Below are 22,153 nucleotides of genomic sequence, written 5' to 3'. Positions count from 1 at the left end.
GAGTTGCCTCCAATAACCTTATGTGTTTTTTTTGGGGGGGGGGTGTTATCAATTTTATCCAAGAGGAAATAAAAATCAAACTCCTAAATGGTGTCACCCTAAATCAAGGCGCTTAGCCTGAGACCATACCATTGTAGTTTAGCAACAGCTGGAAGGTATCAGGTTGGTGTTTTTCAGTGGGCCATTTAAAGGACAAGGAAAGTCTAAAATAGAATAAGGCTAGAAATGCTGTATTTTGTATACTAAACATAAACATGAACTTACTGCACCACAAGTCTAATCAAACAAATAATTTATGCTTTCAAAGTTGGCTACAGGGGGTCACCATCTTGTAAACATCTTTGCAAGACTAAGACTGTGCACATGCTCAGTGTGGTCTGGGCTGCTTAGGGATTGTCATAAACAAAGCTGCTTGAGTTCTGCATGGCTGGGAAGTAAGGCGGGGGCTCCCCCTGCTGTACATAAGTATGATTGTTTCCCTGCTCAGCAGTTAGGGACCATCTGACAATTCCTATCCACAGCAGTAAATGAAGGGAGAATTTCACTGTATACAGTCAGGTTTTCTTTAAAAAACGGCACACATTTTTTAATTAAAGTATATTGGAGATAGGTTTCTTTTCCATTAAAGAAAGTAAAAATGGGATTTTATTTTTTTGCCTTTACATGCCCTTTAATAAACCAGAGATGGATGGTCCATAAGACTACATTCTAAACAATAAAATAACATAGTTGATGGTTTTCAAAACTTTCTAGAAGAAAAACTTATATGGTGGGCCCCTTCTGACAACACACTGACAGGAAATTCCATACCATAGAAATTCAAAATATAATTGTTCTTGTATAGCCTATGGTGGATAGAAATAAAAGCGATCATAAAGAATTGGGCCCACCTCTGGGGTTTAGCAGAACAGTCTGACCCTGGAAAGCAGATAAACTTTAAATTATAAAAAGGAAACCGTCTTTAAAAATGTGGATTATTTGGATAAAATGGGAGAAGGCCTTTCTGCAATTCGGAGTCAGAGCTTTCTGGATAACGGATCCCATACCTGTAGTAGCTCTAGCTCCCTCTTTATTTCTGTCACAGTAGAGTAAGAAAAGCGTCTGATCTCAGAGAGACATAAACTTGTTAGGAAGGGGAGCTGGGAATTGTTAATAAAGTACAAGTCAGATGAATGGCTTTGAAAGGAAAATATCTGGTATCCTAGAAAGTCTATAAAATGTGTTTGACAGGGCATAAAAACCAAACATATGCATAGTAAAAGATTTTTGTAGGGTCCATGAAAATTGTCCGGGAATGTGCACCTACTCCATTATATGAATGGATGTGGGAAAAAAGTGCATTTTACTGAGTCTAACATATGCACCTATTGGAGGGACTGATGGGAAGAATGTATATGGCAAGTTGATCTGGCACCGGCAACCTTGTTACCTTACCCCATGTGAATAAGAATGAAGATTTTATTATAATTACATGGATATTCAGCCATAATTTCAACTCCTCTTATGTCTGATGAGACTTTATTTTGCCTATATTTAACAAGAGAATAAAAAAAACCCAAGGCAAGTTTTTGCTAACTTTTTGGAGTAGTTAAAGGAGAACTTAACCCTAAAAATGAATATAGCTAGACGCCATATTTTATAGACTGAACTTACCGAATCAACCTAAAGGCTCAGCATCTCTATAGTAGTAATAATCTAGGCCTTTAAAATTGTCACAGAAGTTTCTCGTCTTGAATTTTGTCGGGAAGCGTCTGCACGTGCTCAGTGTGCTCTGAGCAGCTGTTGAGCAGCTAAGCTTGGGGGGAGGGGGTTGTCGAAAATGATCAAACAGAAAATGAGGCTTGTTTGTCATAAAACATATAACATGCCCATTTTGTGGCCACACCCCTAAATACCATGTCCATTTTACAAGATGTTGCAGGTTGTGGAAAGATGGAACACATTTCTGGAGGTTTTAGGGTCATGTTTTATGTTTTATTACAGTTTTGCTAATAAGGGCAGAGACACACGTGAAGATTTGGGGAGATTTAATTGCCCAGAGACAAAGCGCATCTTCTTCGGGTGACTTATCTCTCCGAAAAGCCTTCCCGCCAGCTGGAATCTAAATCGTTGACAGGATAGCACTCGTATCGCTTCTTTTTCGGAAGAAAAAGAAGCGCCATCCTGCCAGCGATTTAGATTCTAGCTGAAAGAGACTTGCTTATCTAAAATAGTTACAATTGTATCTTAAGTGCAGGTACTGCGTATTCTGGGCTCTCTTCCCAAAAAGTCTTGTATTTACTTATGTTTTCAAAACGTATCTTTTTCTGGCGTCAGTGCAGGAGATCAAAGAAATCAAAGTGTGCTTCCATAATCTACCCCAATGTATACTGTTGCTAGGTGCCGCCCCCATAGCAACCATGGTCTCTATACAGACCGCACATTTGCTGTCCTAAATAATATTTACCTGCATACTGCCGGCTATTATAGTGCTCTATCACGCTCACCTGTGCAGTGTAAACAGATGTATTGGCCGGACACAGGCGAATCCTCTTTGACTCATACAGGCAAAGAACCTGATCGCTTTGTATCAGCAGGTTGCTACCTACACCACCCACTCTATTTCCTCTGTATGCACTCTCCTTGCACTCCAATAAAATGTCAACTAAAGCTTTTTGTAAATATATGACGTAATTACATTTCTAACACATGTAGGTCTTAACACCCTGTTTCCTAGCAACCATTTGGCAGCCATCTTGGAAGGCGTATATTTGTTTGTTTGCTGGCTTCATTTGTCTGCTATTCCTGACGACAGTCCTGATTTAGGCCTGAAACATTGAATAAAATCTCCTTTTTGCATAATATACAGGTATGGGACCCATTATCCAGAATGCTCGGGACCTGGGGTTTTCCGGATAATGGATCTTTCTGTAATTTGGATCTTCATTCCTAAAAAATCATGTAAACATTAAATAAACCCAATAGGCCTGTTTGCTTCCAATAAGGATTAATTATATCTTAGTTTGGATCAAGTACAAGGTACTGTTTTATTATTACAGAGAAAAGGGAAATACTTTTTAAAGATTACTTGGATAAAATGGAGTCTATGGGAGGTGGCCATTCTGTAATTCTGAGCTTTCTGGATAACGGATCGTACACATGTACATACCCTGTGTGTCAGTTTTTAACTTTTCCTTTACATATTTGTTACTTGGCACCCAGGTCACAGACTTGATTTGTGGAGTGCATATATAGATCAGGACGTTTCTGGGTTATAATGAGCATTTGGTTTTACAGCAGCCAACAGGTAGTGGCTTGGATTACGGATAAAGCTGTTGCAGGTTGGATGAGGTAGTGTTTCTAAGCACGTTGCAAGTGGTTTGTGCTGGTCCACCCTATAAGACCTGTGCAGGACTCTAAGGGGGTTATTTACTAAACTCCGAATGCAAAAATCAAATTATTTTTTAAAATCAGACTTTTAAAAAAAAATCACAAATTTTTCAGAATTTATTAAACCCCGAAGATGGAAAAGTCAGAATCAGAAAATCCGGCATCTCAGACCTGTTAAAGTTGCATATAAGTCAATGGGAGAAGTCCCAATGATTTTTTGATGTGCGCTGGGCTTTGTGCAATAGTGAAAAAATAATAAGAAATCTTTCGGGTGAAAAATCCAAGTTAAATAACCCGCTAAGTAACATTTTTTTTGACCACTAATGAATTCCCCCAAAAATCGATGTACAATGATGTGTAAATGTAATGTCCTTGCACTTAACATGTAGAGTCCCAGTCATCCCCAAGTCCAATTATAAATTAATGTTCAGTCTTCAGTCTGTCAGCCGCTGCTGCATTGGGATCATCAATAAAAGGTCTAGGGTTATTGTTTAGCATTTTTCAATACGATTTTATTGAAGTAAACAGCATTAGAACATGACAATGTAGTTCCTTTCGGCATCGTTATATCACAGTGTATCGTTGCAGTGTATAAAGTAACTTGGCATTTTACATTCAGTTTTGTGATTGTGTGATTGTGATTTTTTTATCACATGCAGTGCTTATTATGTCCTACACTTAAGCAGGATAAGTATTTTAAATTTTACAAAAAACTAGAAAATTAAACAAAAAGCAATAAATCAAACTTACAGAAATAGCTCTAAACAGCGTGTTTGCAGTAACTGTGGGATACTGAATAAAGTACGTTTTCCTGACTACCAGCTATGTTTTTAATTTCGTTTTTTTTGTTTTGTTTAGCATTTTCTGAAGGAATTTAGCCTTTGCATATGGCAATGCAGGGTTAGTGGGTGAAAAAAGTGGAATACAGACAGTAGAAAGTTAATGGTAGATTTCATAACCCAGGATACCTGCCTAATGCCAAGCTTTGTATTATTAGCAATAATTTCATTCTCACTGATATAATATAGCAACATATCCAATCTATGATAGGAAAGCCAATTACACAAAGGGGAAGTAGTCTTTTAATCTGTTTGATGGCTGCCGACCCAAGTGCACCTGCAGAATAACCTCAGTGTGACCTCCCGACATGTGCATATTCTGCCTCAGACTACATTACCTTGGCGCCTTAAAGGTTTCATTATGAGCCAGCAGTATAATCACAAATGAAAAGCCCGATGTCCATCAATCCATACTAAATATTTTGTGGTGAACCCAAACTACATTAAAGTATTTAACCATTACTTCATTCAATTCATAATTGTATTGATCGGCTTCTTTGTTGATATGCTTTTGTTTAATAAAACAGTACCTTGTACTTGATCCAAATAAAGATATAATAAATCCTTATTAGAAGTAAAACCAGCCTATTGGATTTGTTTAACATTTAAATTATTTTTTAGTAGACTTGAAGTATTGGGATAATTAATTGGTGTTAATTTTTTTTATAGTCTCTTAATTATTTTCTGACTCTTTCCAGCTTTCAAGTGGGGGTCACTGATCCCCATCTAAAAACAAATGCTCTGTAAGGCTACACGTTTATTGTTATTGCTACTTTTTATTACTAATCTTTCTATTCAGATTTCTCCTATTCATATTCAATGCATGGTTATTAGGGTCATTTGGACCCTAGCAACCAGATTGTTGAAATTCCAAACTGAAGAGCTGCTGAATAAAAACCTAAATGTTTCAAAAGCTACAAATAAAAAATGAAAAACCAATGGCAAATTGTCTCAATGTATCCAGAAACAGGGCACCGGTTTTAAGGTTATATTTTAAACAGGATCTACTTTGTGTGAGTTATTCATTAAAGGAATTGTTCTGGAATTACTGTACAACCCACTACTGTGCAGTATGCCTTGCAGAGATGCCCTGAAATGTTCAGTTTTTCTGCTTTATCATACCCCAAAAATTTGCTAAAAATTTCAATCCAAAAATACACCATCTTAAGCCTGTTGAGGTCATGGAGAAGTCAATGGCAGATGTCCCCGAAGATGTTTCCTGACATTGAGACTGGAAAAGTCGAGCGATTGCAGAAAAAACACAACAAAATCGAGTTTTCAGACGGTCAATAATATGATACGAATTGACGCTCAATTTTGTTGCAACGTATTGTTGCTCTGATTTTTTAACTCATGTACCAAATAATTGATAGAAGAGTTAAAATTGTGGAAGGAAGTTTGGCTGGATGGACAGAGTTGGCCTCACCAGCAAATTATGAAAGTAATGGTCTCATTTTCTGAATCAACCCCCCACAGTTCATGGGTCATTATTCAGTTTGCAGCTGTGAAAATAAAGAGCATTCCAAAGATGAATGAGATTAATTTGTACAAATGGATAAATTTAAAAAAAATGGACACTGTTAAAGGGGTTGTTCACCTTTGAGTTAACTTTTAGGATGATGTAGAGAGTGATATTCTGAGACAATGTGCAATTGGTTTTCATGTTTTATTATTTGTGGTTATTTAGCTTTTTATTCAGCAGCTCATCAGTTTGCAATTTCAGACATTGGCTGCTAGGGTCCAAATAACAATAGCAACCATGCACTGATTTTCATAAGAGACTGGAATAGGAGAGGTCTGGATAGAAAGATGAGTAATAAAAAGCAGCAAAATAATAAATTTGATGCTTGAGAGCATTTGTTTTTTAGATGGGGGGCAGTGACCATAATGAAAACTGGAGAGAGTCAGAAGAAGAAGGTTGTGAAACCTGTTTCAGCTAGAAGAGGTAGAAGCTTGGGCATCTTTCAGCAGAGAATGATCCCAAACATAAGCCAAAGTAGCAATGTCTAAAGAACAGAATGATGAATGTCCTTTAATGCAACCAAGAATCTGTAGCACCATTTGACTAACCTGCACAAACTGTAGTGCTGTGGTGTAACTACTGGGGCCTGCCTAAATTAAAATGCCTGAGCTTGTAATGTTAGCACACTGCATTTAATCGTTTCCCACTGCATATCGATCATTGCTCATTGCGGGGAACTTGCAGCGCTGCATCTTGGTTACTATTCCCAGTACAACAGTAGTTGTTGCTGGGACACTGAAAGTTGTAGTTGTACCTTGACAGGATCACACACAGGACCAAGAACAGCCATAGACCTCATTACTAAATATAATCACTGCCCCATGAGGTATTGTAATAAATGGGAACAGACACAAATATGTGCCAGCTGGAGACAGACACAGCCCTAATTCCTTAGACTACACACACATAAGGTCCATTCCAGGCAACTATTGTTCCTGTTAGTAGTTCTGGCAATACAACTCCCTATACAGACACCTCCACCGCTTTACTGTAGGAATATTACTCATTAACTATGGAAAGAACCCCTGCTCAATTGCTAGAGATGGGATGGCAGAAGGCTTTCAGGGGATGCTGGGAGTTGCAGTACAACAAACTGGGTATCCTTAATGTATATAATAGAAGGGTGAGGGGCCTAAGACATATGCACTCACTGCCCCCCCGTCACTAAATCCCTTCCATTTCCATACACAGACTCCCCACATATTAGAGGTGTCTCGCTCCATGCTTCCAGGTAACCCCACTGGCACCACATGTCCTGTCACTGCAATGAGGCTCAGCCCGGAGTCTTGGGGCCCATTGGTTCCCCAGTACTGGCACAGGCTTTCCCAGGTACATTACATACACTGCCCCCCTGACCTTGATAACCCTTCACTCCCAACTTTGCCAGGCAGCGGAATCAGCACAACACGGGCTCGCAACACACGGCTCTTTCCCTAATGCATTTCATTGTGACCCCCCGTTACCTGCACACTGGGATATTTCACGAGTCTCCTACACCAAGTTCTGTCTGTCCGGGATGCCCTGTCATGATCAACAGCTGGCACAAGAGGGGGCCTGTTCCACAGCAAAACACATGGGAGCTTTTTTTTTTTTAACTTGGGAGAGGAGCATGGTTCCCAGTGTTCAGATGTCTGTGCCCATTGCATACAGTCTGATACACAAATGATTGTTAATATAGTGAATAAAGTACCCCCTCTTGTAAAATATAAGGATATTATAAGTTACCAAGTAGTTTCACGAAGGCCGAGTGTTTTTATATTGGTCATGGAACTCCGAGGTAACTTCTAATATCCTCATATTTTGCAACTGGGGGTACTTTATTTATTATAATACACACGTTTCAGTGAGTCATGTGACAGAAATGACATCAGAACTCGCCGTTTATAACTGATGACATCAGAACTCACCGTTTATAAGGATATAATTTACAGGATATTCATGGCTTTTGTGTATTATAATAGGATTCATGACTTTCATTTACTGCAAGCTCCATCTTAGCAGTATATGTTTCTGAGATTCAGATTCAGAAGCAAAGCTCCATATGAAAAAGTGCCACAATATTTGTAGTTGTGCTTGTTAAATGGACTGTATATTGCCTGGGTGTTATTACAAGGCTCTGAAACTCAATTATGTTGTGCGTTTTCTGGGCAGCTGCGAGTTATAGTCTGAGTCACATTCTCCGTTTCTTACATTTTAGGTTTTGTCTCATATAATGTTGTTCTATCATGTACAGCAGCTGTGGGACAGGGACTTCAGCTATCTGTATTAATTCTTTTTTCAGCCTAACATACTATGTGGCAGCACTGGTCTATTCCCATTACTAAGGCCTCATTGTTATTGATTATTAGAAAATATAATAGCTGTGAAACACAGTGGGGAAAAAAAAAGAAACCTGTATGTTTCCAGGCAGATTCCACAGCAACCATAATGTAATCATGGCAGAAAATGACCCTAAAACCTCACTCACGGGAAATACAGTTCACAAGGGGCCACTGAAATATATAGGAAATAAAAGAAGGGTAATAATATAAGGATATGAGAAGTCACAAAACAATTCATGACAAGGTGTTTGTAGGCCATTTATTCAGGTTATGGAACTTCAAGGTGATTTCTAATATCCATGGAAAATAACTTGCATCTAAAAATTGCACTTTCCTCACTAATTTGTGCAGAATTTGTACAGAATGTTTAGTTCTATCTTGTTCCCAGTGGCCTCAAGGCAGGTGCTTATTTTACATTTGAATGTGGTTCACGGATACTTGGAGTGCCTCGGCAACCAAGCCAGCCATTTATACTCACTTGGGCCTGTGAGACAGGGAGAGTTATGCTAGCTAGGGATCCTACAATCCTATACCCTACCAAGCTGTATGTTTAGGAATTGTGGGGGGAAACCAAAGCACATACAAATTCCTCACAGAAAGGGCCCACGTTGGAATTGAACCCAGTTGGTAATCTCATCCTCTCCTCACGCTATGACATCATCATTATAAAGTCACATGACACCTTCAGTGCTGCTTTACTGTTGCCTCAACAGCTCAAACAGCTTTAGGGTTGTGACACACGTTAAGATTCTGGGGAGATTAGTCACCCAGCAACAAATCGTCTCTTCTTCGAGCAACTAATCTCCCCTAAATGCCTTTGTCGGTGGCAACTAATCTCCCCAGAATCTTAGTGTGTGTGACCACCCTTACTGTTGCATGAACAACTCTGGGGCTGAGAGAATCCCAAAATGCAGTCTTTAAAGTAGACATAGGGAGGCCTAGTTATCAAAATTTGACTGAATTTCAGTTCTTTGAAACAAAATCTTAAAAGAACAACATTTCTGTATAGTATTTATCCATTGGTGAAAGGTCTGAATACTAAATATATATATATATACAGTATATAAATGTAGCCCACCCTTGAGTGTACTTTAGCTGTGTATTATGGCTGTGTGTGAGCAGGCTAAAACTGCTTGACTTGTGCCCAGGACCCCAGTATACTTGTGCAACTCCCTGCAACACCCGGTACCTGGTGTAGTTCAGTGCAGCAAAGGATCCATGCAGAGAGATGATTCTTGCAGCAAAATAGCGTGTTTATACGAATATTTTCTTATTATTTCCTGTGATTTTACTATGTCATTGCAATAAAGACAAGTTAATAAAAAAAAAAATAGCGTGTTTATTTACACAGAACAGTTGTAATGGAGTAATTCACAGGCACTTAGATGTCCACAGAATAATAGTAACAGGATCCTTTCCTTTGTAGTGAAATAGTACAGTTAGGTTACAAACAAAAATATAACTCACTTGTATTACCCAATTTCAGGCTATGTAGAGGTATATAAACCAGAATAGGGATACTAAAAACAAGAGAAAGCAGTAAAACCCCACACTACCTTACTAAAATTAATTGAGATCTAATTATATAAGTGCTTAGTGCTATTATAAACATATGCTTAGTTCTCAATCAATTTAGCACCAACATACAATTAATGGTATTTCAATCGATTGTGTTAATACAAATAACTTTTAGATTATTCATCAATTGAGTGTAGATACATTTTGTTGAAGGTCACAGCACCTAATTTATAGCACTTAAGCACTTTAATCATAATTATTTGTATTAACACAATCGATTGAAATACCATTAATTGTATGTTGGTGCTAAATTGATTGAGAACTAAGCATATGTTTATAATAGCACTAAGCACTTATATAATTAGATCTCAATTAATTTTAGTAAGGTAGTGTGGGGCTTTACTGCTTTCTCTTGTTTTTAGTAGTACAGTTAGGTTATCACACTCCTGGAGCAAAATCCTCCCAGAGAGTAAAGCGTCCTGCCAAGGAATAATCAGCTTGGGGTCTTGGGTCTTGGCACCCTCACTGGTCCTCACCAAACCCACTGAATCCCTGAGCTAGTGGTGTACTCAGCATTGTGTCCTAACCCCACTACCTCTCCTCGTTGGAGCGGAAACTGCTCACTATATACCCTGAGCCTCTCTATTGCTCATACAGCAACTATGACAAAATCTTACTATCGCTAAAAAACCTCTATCTATCTTTACCACCAGCAGACCTGGACCTGTAATACCTCAAAGTGAGGTAAGGTTCCAGGAAAGACCTTGAGCATATGGGGCTAAACCCCTTTATACTTTAAACTGCTGCCACCTACAAACCCTTTAATTACTATGAACCCAGGAAAAAAAGACATAACTACCTGAGTAGACTGAAAGGACTTCTAGGTGCCCAATTACATAGGGGCATACATACCAAAATCTCAGGGTCCCTACATATATTTATATATAAATAGTTGTTGTACATAATCCAGAATGCCATATCCATAGTATGTAATAAAAGAATTGTTTGGTTCCCTAACACGTGACTTTGAATAAAAAATGATCAAACAGATATGTGGCGTTCGCTATTTCTGCTTGGATCTGTAATGCATTTCTGTAATGGACAAGATGATAATCTTACGGGTTTGTATGGAGCTCCATTATAATTAAGCAGTGAAAGACTTATTCCGTGACTCATTTTCCAACAAAACAGACAGAGGAAATAGCTTCTTCCCCTCCCCTGGATCTGTTTTGCTTCATTTCATTCACATGGGAATCGTGTATAATGGGGAAAAAAGGAGTATTTGTTTGGAACCCTCCAGTGGCGCAGCTCTCGTTTATTGAGGGTTGTATAGCTGGGCAGAGCAATAGAGAAGCTAAATCGCTTTATGGCTTTTATTATGGGTAAATGGGCTGTGATAAACTTGCATTAACAGCGTGCAACATTTGGAAAAGTCTTTATATAAATATATGTTTTGTGTTAGAGCTGTGTCAGGGGCTGCCATGCGGTGCCAGCCTAGTGCTGAACAAATGGATGAGCCATTTGGTGCAGCGGTGTGAACAGGTGCGATGGTGACTTCATGCCACTTTATTGTTAATGCAAGAAAAATAGTAAAGTAAATACTGCTAAAAGCGATATCTCTCTTGGTTATTTTCTTTGCACTGCTCGTTCTGACTCTTGAAACAGTGTAGAAGGAACCAGCTAATTGCCAGACTTGGAGGAGAACTGATCTGCTGCATTGTTTCAATAACAGAAAGGGATAAACAAATATTTCTTTATATGATCGTTGTACTAATACTAGACTAGAGGCTATGGTGTAATGGTAGGGGGTGCTAGACAGTTACCACTTTGCCTACTCTCATTCCAGCCATCAGCACAAAAAGGCAGCAGCCCATCAGTGGGGTGGGGGTATTTGTTGTGTGAGTTGTTGATGAGTTGGGTTTGGAGGTGACAATTAGGGTTACTTCTTTCAGTTATCTACTCCTGCCCATCATGATTATCTGGCACACATTCTAGTTTCTTATTGTGCTTAAAATACCTCTCATTACACAGGCAATCTTCATGTGAAGTGGAATCTGTAGAGGGAGACAACAGAATCCGTTGGCCAAGTGTTGGCCATACCCAAGCACCAACTTCATCCTCCGAACTTCCAGCCACTGTCAAGTCCTTAATCAAATCATTTGACTTGGGCAATCAAGGTAAGACTTTGCAGATGTGTTTTTTCACTTTATCAATTGCCTCTGGGGTAGACAACCATCAAAGATGCCATCAGAAATCATGGGGACCTTTTCCCATATAGATACCTAATTGTTTGTCCATTGCCTGTCTGGGCTTCACCAACTAGGTAGGGATAGTAAGAATGGGGCACAATAAAAAAAAAATTGGCCAACAAAATTGCACACCTGACCATGCCCACAGCTTGCTCCATGACACCCAGAACAAGACCAATAGGAAGCCCAAACTTCTCCCACAATTGCTACCCCCTTTGCCACCTGTCAATCGGACCTTCACCTCTTAATCAAGAGCAGAATGTTTTATTTTGGAATAATGTTGTCTATTAATCCTTAGCAACCAATCAGATATGAGCTTTTAAACAGCTGACCCACCAATACTACCTGCTGATTGGATGCAATGCCTTTCTGGAACTGCTGCAAAATTTGAACCTATTACTACACTAACCCAATAAACTCTAAGGTGTTGCAAGCTACTGGTAGCTCAACAGCTGCTCCCAAAACTTGAACTACAAGCATTCTCTGCCATTTGCATGTGCACACATGAATGTAAACACTTCCAGTTTCTTCAGCAGCTAATTCACCTAATAATTCACCTAATTTGGGATGGAGGAGAAAACTGTAGCAGACCAATTTAAATGTATATTCTTATACATGGTTGCTAGGGTAAATGGGACCCTCACAACCAGATACCTGTGAAAATCTCAAGCTGGAGAGCTAATGACTTTTTCCAACATCATTTCCTATTAAAGAACATGTATTTTTGTTACATGGAGATACATCATGGTGCTAAAATAATTGTATTTATTTATTTCTTCTGGTTTGTCCAGGGTGGGCAAACAATAGGTCTGTTAACTAAAATTACCCAGAAACCAAGTTGGCACCAGAATAATGATGGGTATGTGTGACATAAAGAAATCTATGTGGTTTCCATGATAAATGCTCTTCCTAGGACGGGGTTAGGAGCTACTGTAGAAACCAACCATTTCTTGAATCCCTCGGTAGCCAATAACCTTTAATTTTTCAAGTACACAAATATAATCACATCTCAATTTTATTCAGACTAAAAAAGGAGCTACTGTACCATCATTTAGTATACGGGTCTATAGGGTGAGCCTTGGTTCTCACATGCTTTGCATTGAGAGTATTAGACTAAACGGTTTGCATCCTTCTTTCCAAGGTGGAGTTGGTCAGAATATTCCAGTGCACTCAGCCCCGCGCAGTCCGTTGAGTGGAATTCCCGTGAGGACAGCTCCAGCTGCAGCAGTCTCCCCCATACAGGTAATAAAGTGGCCCCTTCCAAAATGATCCTTATAAGCTACTTTATCTTTCTGCTTATTCTCTTGCCTGTCCATGAAAAGAACTTTAGTCTTGGTTGTTTATTAGGGTTTGAAAGAATCCATACAACATGGAATGGTGCCAGCTCTCTGGAGCAGAACATCCTGATCTAGCTGGCACAGTGACATGAATCAAATCTATAATCTCTTAGCCATCTATTATGTTTAGAGAATATGCGGCAGACATGGTCATCGACAAGTTTGCTTTGATATTCAACTAAAACTTAAATCATGAGCCAATGAGCAAAAGTGTTGTATGAAAAATATTCAACAGTCTAACAAGACTCTGCTCTCTGTATAGAAATGGAATCCTGTCTGTGCAAGTAAAAAATAAAATACAGCTAAATACAACACACAGGGTATTCAGGTTGGCAAACTCTTGGCAGAATAACGATGGGGCCATGGCACGGATGCCGAGTGGTCCAAACTAGGATATTTATGTTGCTCTGAGATTTGTTCAGAATGGGCCATACCACACAAGCAGGGGTGTAACTACAGAGAAAGGGGGTATGGGGGGGGCAACAAGTACCTAATTTTAATTAATTTCAACATACACTAGTAAAACAGGACAACCTCTGGATATTTAGGGGGGGGCTGAAATTAATTTGACGTGGGTCCCAGTAACATCTAGTTACGCTACTGCATATAAGTGCTAAAGTGTTGGGGGCAAGGTCCTTGCTGTGTGTATCGGTGTGTTTTCCAATCAATGTGTTTCACAAATGACACTCACCCTGCCCGAGGCTATGCTGCAATCGCAGGCGTGCTGATGCAAATGTAATTAATGCAGCATGAGATCGATTGTGTTGATAAGATGTTCGCATCCAGTGGCCATGAGACAAGCAGCTTGTTGCTGTACAGTATTTATGGATGTACATGATCCTCCTGATGGAAAGACAATTGCAATTATTGCCAGCAAACCAATGAGGAAATGCGTGACGTACAGTTCTATGTACCGAAAAACTGGCTTTGTTCCGTGAGTAGGACAATAACAATTTGTTTATATGGGCTGCTTGGGACTAAATGCTGTTATCCATAGCTGACACCAGCATGTATTTCCCTGTCACATCATTTGCAATTAAGCAATGTCCCAGAGCTCCATCTTCCCTGATAAGGATCTTTTTTCATTCTAACTCTGTCATCAAATAGGGGCCGCACACTCAAATAGGGGCCGCACACAGTGTAATCAAATACAGAACGTCGCCCAACACAAGCACAAAATGAATTCTCAATTTCCCCCCCTGGCTCTTCTTAAGGGGGTGTTCACCTGTAGATTAACTTTTAGTATGATGTAGAAAGTGATATTCTGAAACAATTTGCAATTGGTTTTTATTCCTTTTTTTTTGTGGTCAGCACCGGGCCAGGCTCCCTAGGCACGTGCCTACTCTGCCTTCCCCTAGTTCTGGCCCTGTTTGTGGTTTTTGAGTTATTTATTTAGGTTGCTAGGGTCCAAATTCCCCTAGCAACCATACACTGATTGAATAAGAAACAGAAATATAAATAGGAGAGCCAGCAATTACTACATTTGTAGCCTTACAAACAATTCGTTTTTCAGATGGGGTCAGTGACCCCCATTTAAAAGTTGGAAAATGTCAGAAGCAGAAGGCAAGTTCAAATTCAAAAACTATATAAAAAAGTGGGCATTCTATAACATACTAAGGGGCACATTTACTTAGCTCGAGTGAACAGGGGCGTAACTACCGGGGGAGCAGGGGGTGCAAATGGGCCAGGGCCCGCACCCCCGCAGGGCCCCCCCCCGGAAGATTGTGCACGCTGCAGCCGGCTGGAGTCAGCTGCAGCGGCAGAGAAAAATTGCGCAGACGAGGGTGGGGGCGGGCCCGTCTGCACGGCCTGCACCAGGGCCCGCCCTCACCAAGTTACGTTACTGCGAGTGAAGGATTAGAATGAAAAATACTTTGAATTTCGAAGTATTTTTTTTGGCTTGGCTACTTCGACCATCCAATTGGTTACTTCGACCTTCGACTACGACTTTTAATCGAATGATTCGAATTAAAAAACGTTCGACTATTCGACCATTCAATAGTCAAAGTACTGTGTCTTTAAAAAAAACTTCGACCACCTACTTCGCCACCTAAAACCTAGGCTTTCCTAGCAATTTCTGATCGAAGGAAAATCGTTCGATCGATGGATTAAAATCCTTCGAATTGTTCGATTTTTTTCGATTTTTCCTTCGACTTCGAAGGATTTAGCTTCGATGGTCGAATATCGAGGGTTAATTAACCCTCGATATTTGACCTATAGTAAATGTGCCCCTAAAAGTTAACTTAAAGGTGAACTACCCCTTTAACTTGACTAAATATAACATCCATTTAAGGTACAAATCTGAACAGAGCTGCTTTCAAGAGGCAATGTCCACCCTAAAACATTATTTGGCATAATGAAAGAAAATGTAATTTGGTTATACTTTCAATGGTTTTAAAAGTAGTTTGTAGATGGAACCATAATTTACATTCTTGTTTATCCCTTTCTGCTCCCTGGTTTCTTGCCCTCAAAAAAAAAAAGACCTTCGGTTCTCAGTTTTATATAGCTGGCAGAAGTCCGTATTAGCAGTGCAGAAAGGGACAAAAAAATGCTAGTACAGTTACAAAAAAATTTAAAACCTTTGAACATGTTTAATGTATGTTGCAGAGTTAACAAATGGTGACATGTATGCCCTGGTAGGGGCTCGGCCACCATCAGTCCTTTCAGTTACAATCAGTAGGATGACTTGCTTGTCCTGGAAGCCCGGCACTTATTCTCTCAGTGCACACAGGACAGAGTGAGAACATACAAGCACAGCACCCTGCATGGCTGGATGGATCAAATTAAATATGTTTTAATTCAGTTTCTCTTATTATGGCTGGTGGAGCATGGTGGTTGGTGGTCTGGCAAAGGAAAAGAAGAACAAATCCCGAAAGGAACTTTTAACTACAGTTCCCAGCATCTCATAGGTTTTCGTGGCAAACTGAGACTTGTAGTTTAGGAGGGTTACATGCTGATCTCTCTTCAAAAGCAAGCAAGGGAAATATCAGTACAGAGAGTGTGCCGGGCCAGATCAGAATGGAAGCCAGAGTGGCAATATTCACAGCTTGGGAGAATGGGTCTCCTGATCTCATTAGGGACAGACATAATAAGATGAAATTTTTGGCAGTGAGCAGCTATTCAGAAGGCCTCTTACTGGTATGAATGGGGGGTGATGTAATGTTTAGCTGCCCCAGCAAGCTTCCCTTTTGAATAAGAGAAAAGAATGTCCCCAGGATGGGAAAGGAATTCCATACTTATTGTAATGGTTGTTTTGCCTCAGGGCCTATTAAGTGAGGAGCTGAGCTAGATATCACACGTTTGGATATTTGTCAGGGCTCCTGGGGGAGCGCAGACAACTGCCATTGCAATATGTACTGTTTGGCAGCTAGACGTTCTTAGTACAGGTAAGTGATCCTGAAACCCATTATCTAGGAAGCTCTGAATTACCGAACGGCCATCTCCTATAGACTCCATTTTATCTAAATAATTAAAATTTTTAGAGATGATTTCCTTTTTCTTTCTAATAATAACACAGTACCATGTACTTGACGCAAACTTGAAAAGATATAATTCATCCTTATCGGAAGCAAAACCAACCTATTTGGTTTATTTAATGTGTACGTGTTTTTCTAGTAGACTTAAGGTATGGAGATCCAAATTATGGAAAGATCCATTATACGGAAAAACCCCAGGTCCCTAGAATTCTGGATCAGAGGTCCCATACCTGTAGTGATTTATGTGTGACTTTCTTTCTTGACCTTCTGTATGAACAAAATAATGCACCTGGTAATGACACATTATATAGATATCCATGATTAATGAAGATTAGAGGTTTTGTGATTGAAAGAGACAGCCAGGGAGAAAGCCTTGCCCTTTGTTGATGCCAGCAATCTACATTTTGTGATTTTAGCCCATTCTTCACTGCTCATAATAGGCAACATCATATCATGCTAATGCTGGGTGATAAAAGTTGGCTCTTCAGACCCAAGTTTGCAATTTATTGATCCATGCATGGGACACTCAAGACTGCCTGCCCAGCCAGTATCTAGATAAAAATCAGCCAGATATCTATCGTGCAGGTATGAAAAGTACATTGATATGGTCTCTCTCAGGGACTACAGAGGAAGCAGACCCTGAGGCTGCAGGGGAGCCAGGAGGTATAGGGATTCCATGAGGCCTTATTTCAAATACAATTTCAATAAAATAAAAACATGGTCAACCTCTAGACATTTTGGAGGTTGTAGAGCCCAGTAATTACACCACTGGTCCCTGTAAACCCATAAGAATGATCGAGGGCCAATTGGATCTGCCCTATTCGGCCCTGCATGGAGGTGGCCAAATTGTAATTATAATACCAGTTTAACACATTTGCAGACAAACCTACGCAGAATAAACACAGTATTTGCATTCCTTATTGCTCTCTTTGACTTCTGTAGGGTACCTTACAGTGGGAGGTATCAAAAAGTACATTGTGATTTACCAGTAGAATTTGAGTATATAGAAAACTTACAGCTCCATTACTTGACCCTTCTGGGTACTTTTAATTATTTAAAGAAGAGAGCAGTTTGGAAAATGGATGTTGTCCATTTGAATGCAACAATGTAGGGCTCATTTACTATGACTGGGGGAAGAAGTGCAAGAGCGCATCACTTAGTACCCCACCAGCATGTATTCCATGCACCATGCACCATTACACAGTTTCTCCTTTTAATATATATATATATATATATATATATATATATATATATATATATATATATATATATATATATATATATATATATATATATATATATATATATATATATATATATATATATATATATATATATATATATATATATATATATATATATATATATATATATGGTCTTCCATCCCCTTTAATCATTACTAGGAGAATGTCTGTGCTCTGTTGATAAAAATAATTGGATATTGGTTGCATTCGATGGCCGCCAATCCGGTAGGTCTGTGGCTTCAAGCTTAATCAGAAATAAGGTATGACGTACACTGAATTTTGTAACGTATGCCTGTTAATTATTTTATATTTCCTTTTCACAGAGGCTTTCAGTGACCAACAATACCAAGTTAACAAGCAAAGAAGCAGAGAGACAATTGGACAATTCAGGTAATGTAGCAATCAAAGAACCTCAACCCACGATTCCTTGAATTAAGTCCAAAAGGCTTTTATTTGCACTTGTTAATGTTTGTGCCTGGGATACTGTCCAGATTCTATTTTTAAATCTGGCTAAGTGAAAAAAGATTCCAAAGGGTTTTGTGAAGTCCGGATGTAGCTATTTTCAGAGGGCATTCACAGATCTGAATAGGAATTATTGTCTGTAGGCTGGTGTTTTGTTTTAAGACTGTGTACATTTGCATCTGCTCCATGTTTCCTCCCTGCTCTCATTTGCAAACATTATTTCTGGCTGATAAGGCTCAAATGGTCTCTCACTCATTCTCAGTGCAGATTTCTTAGAATTCTAATAAGCCATGTGATTGTAACCCTCAAGGGGAAAATATCAATATGTAATATAAATTACAATGGCATGCTCCCAAAAATTCACGTACCACAATATTACATTCATGCTATATGTTAAATACATATATGCATTTAGTTCATGTTTATGTATATGTACTTGCCTAGTTATATTGTAAGATTTGGACAAACTCCTTAGGATTCACTTCTATTGTAAATTTTTAATGAACACAGACGCACACAAAAAAATCCTATATAGGTAAAAATGAAAGAAATGTAATATAGAACATTATTTTGGCATAATTCATATGCATAGCATTTTTAAATACATAATAAAATATATATTACAATAGTACATACATAAAAAATATTCATATATAAACATATTTTGTTATGAGCACATTTATGAAAAATTACATATTTTTAGAACATATATATATATATATATATATATATATATATATATATATATATATATACACACTTTAATTACTTAAACTTGGAATATTGCATAACATTGTAATATACAGTAAAAAAAATTGTGGCGAATTCACGCCATTCATTTTTTTGCCAAAAACGGACGCCGGTGTCCAAAAAAACGAGACGCCGGCATCAAAAACGAGACGCCAGCGTCAAAAACGAGACGCCGGCGTTGTTTCTTGAATTTTTCGCTGTTTCGCGGGAAATTCGCTAATTTTTCGGTAAAGCAAAACGCCCCAAATTCGCCCATCACTATCCAGAAAGCTTCAAATTACAGGAAGGCCATCTCCCATAAACTCCATTTTATCCAAATAACCCAAATTTTTACAAATGATTTCCTTTTTCTCTGTAAATAAAACAGTACCTTGTAGTTGACCTAACTAAGATATAATTAATCCTTATTGGAGGCAAAATAATTATATTGGGTTTCAAAGGGAACCATGACAATAATGACAATTTATTATAATATCATACTGAAATAAGAAACTTTCTAAATATAATCAATTACAAATTCTGTACTGTTTCTGAAATAATCAATTTTATTGTCAATATCCCTCTGCAGCATCTGTCTCTCTTTATTCTCCCTTCATGCAGGACTTGTGTGTCTGATTTTTATTGACTGTTACATCCAATAGGGGGGCTCCCTTTCCTAGCAGATTGTATAATTCAAATAAGTAATGTAATTGTTTCAAAAATGGGTCACAGTTTTTAACTGATTATATTTATAAAATGTCTTATTTTAGTATTATGAAGCTTATATTGTGAATTTTAATTTTCGCAAAAGTTCCCCTTTTGTTTAAATTATTTTATAGTATCGATACTATGGAGATCCAAAATACAGAAAGATTCCCTTATACGGAAACCCCGGGTCCCAAGCATTCTGGATAACAGGTCATCTGTATCTGATTGTGAAGTAAAATAGCTTAGGTGGTGAAGCCTGGAATTGGATCTACAGATTATGTTTATGTTTTTAGTGATCAAACTAAAGTGGATAAGTCTTATTGAAACCAGGCTGGCTGATGACCCCGTTTTGTAGATCCAAAACTGAAGTAGAACAAAGGTTTTCATTCCAAGAAGCTGGATCACCAACCCATAACATTGTATCTATTATAGGGGGGTGTTACTGCTTCTGTATGGGACATTAATGTCTTCTAGAAAATATAAGTCTTCCTCTCCTGTCTCACTCATTGTATTGCTAGAATAGTAACTTCTTTCTGAGTATAAATAGTTAAGACATAGTGTAGAAACGGTTCCTGTAATGGGTATAGTGCTTGCCTTTTAGTAATGTATGATACACAATAACATGGGCAGTCACTAGAGACTTTCATCTGTTGTAAGTTGAGAACATTTAATGGAAACCGTTCAACTCTAACACTTTCATTTACACGAGCCATAAGAGATTCAGGGGTGTAGTAAATGTCAGACTATATTAGGTGTCTATATTATGTGCTCTCTCCTAACTGCCAGCCAAGCAGCACAAAACTGATAGAAATAATAGGAACCACTAGTGGTCCAATATTGTTTGGCCCAGAATACAAGGGCTGCTTTGTGCACCGTGCATTAAAACAACAGTGATGTAATGTTCCTAACAGAAGCCACAGTGTTCACACAGAGCTCAGGGATGGGAAAACTGTTCTGGAGCTTTAGGGAAGTCACCCTGAATCCAGTTCAAAGAGGCTCGGCCACAGCTGTACAATCTGAGCTATTTCTCTTGCAAGGAAAAAACACAACTTGTATTCCCTTTTTGCCATAAATCCCAGCAGCAGCAGTTCCTGTTAGCGTCTCAGTGTAAATATACTTGAGTAAGACTTGGAACTGCTGCTTTTCTTATGACTGTGAGGACTTCTGCATATAGTTGGCTTTTTGTTAAGGGTAAACATTCAGCTGAATACACCCATGATGCTCTGGTTTATTGTGTTCTGCGTGTTTCCTCTCCTTGGAGAATTAGTGCACGCAAGAAGCTATGCATATCATTTTATGGAAACCGTGGCAGTTGTGATACCACTCTGTGCACTTATTCCTTTGAACTGATGTGCCACCTCTTCCCATTTAACCTCACCCACTCATAGTCATAGTCACATATGCCTACCTTTTATCTTAAAGAATAAAATAGCTTTGTACATATTTCCCTAGAGAGGGTGAACTGCTCTCCGTTTCTTTTCCAGTCCTCATATGGTCACATATCATCTTCATATTGTACCTGGGCAGAAATGGTTGAAAAATCAACTTTATAAATGGTACATCTCCCCTAATACCTGAAGAACACTCGACACAGGGAAGTTTTGTGACAAATTCAGTAGGGCCGGACATGTTCTGGAGACCAAGGTCATGAAACAGGACCTGTCCATAGGAAGCAGGGATTAATTTGATCCTTAAATTGTATGATAATTAATATGCATGTTTGTTGTTACTGGACATTGAGGAGAAGCAACAGCAATAAGAGTAATAACATTTGAACTAAGCAGCTTTAAAACATTTGATAACCTTTATTTTACTCAGCAAGTAAATCCATATGTGTTAAAATGCACCGTATCATGACATTCAATGATATTATTAAGTGTGTTTATGCACGAGCCATTAGATCTGTATAAAGAATGCCATATTTGCTATTACTGCTTGTTTTTCCCATTATCTTTGTTGACTTTTACAAAATCCATGTGTTCCATCAATTTTCCACGAAGATTCATGTATCAGTTATAAAGGAATGGACGTGTCTTCCCGTGCAGTACCGTTAAAATGAATCTCGTTGCCCTAGAAACTGGCTTTTTTGTTCCTATTCTGATGCTGGTGCTCAGTCAATATGTGCAAAATCTTACCAGCTGCACTCACTGCAGGAATCTGCAGATGGCCTTGGGCGGACACTTGCACCGAAAACGAAATTGCACATCTTGAAGCTGGTATAAATGAACATCGGATGATAAATATAGTCTCTATTTCTCTAAAATTCATATGTCCGTGAAATATTGACTCTAATTCTCTGTAGCCTCTGCAAGAAAAAAAAATTTAATGCAACTTTTTGATATAGTGTGTTACATGTGATGTGATGTGCAAGGTGTTTCA

The 22,153-nt window shown here is 38.7% G+C and overlaps 1 protein-coding gene across 3 annotated transcripts in view; it reads left to right on the top strand.

The window, feature by feature from the left end:
• specc1.L (sperm antigen with calponin homology and coiled-coil domains 1 L homeolog) overlaps positions 1-22,153 on the top strand; it is a 223,348-nt gene that overhangs the window by 153,222 nt on the left and 47,973 nt on the right. For all 3 annotated transcript variants that reach the window (XM_018246074.1, XM_018246075.2, XM_041581666.1), the window contains 3 exons: positions 11,601-11,746; positions 12,960-13,060; positions 18,199-18,265. In XM_018246074.1, coding sequence (XP_018101563.1) covers positions 11,601-11,746; positions 12,960-13,060; positions 18,199-18,265 — 314 coding nt within the window. The remainder of the gene's footprint in view (positions 1-11,600; positions 11,747-12,959; positions 13,061-18,198; positions 18,266-22,153) is intronic.

This window comes from Xenopus laevis, chromosome 2L, assembly GCF_017654675.1.
Source record: "Xenopus laevis strain J_2021 chromosome 2L, Xenopus_laevis_v10.1, whole genome shotgun sequence".
NCBI lineage: Eukaryota > Metazoa > Chordata > Amphibia > Anura > Pipidae > Xenopus > Xenopus laevis.
The sequence above is the reverse complement of the archived record's forward strand: the minus strand, read 5'-3'. Positions and strand labels throughout refer to the sequence as shown.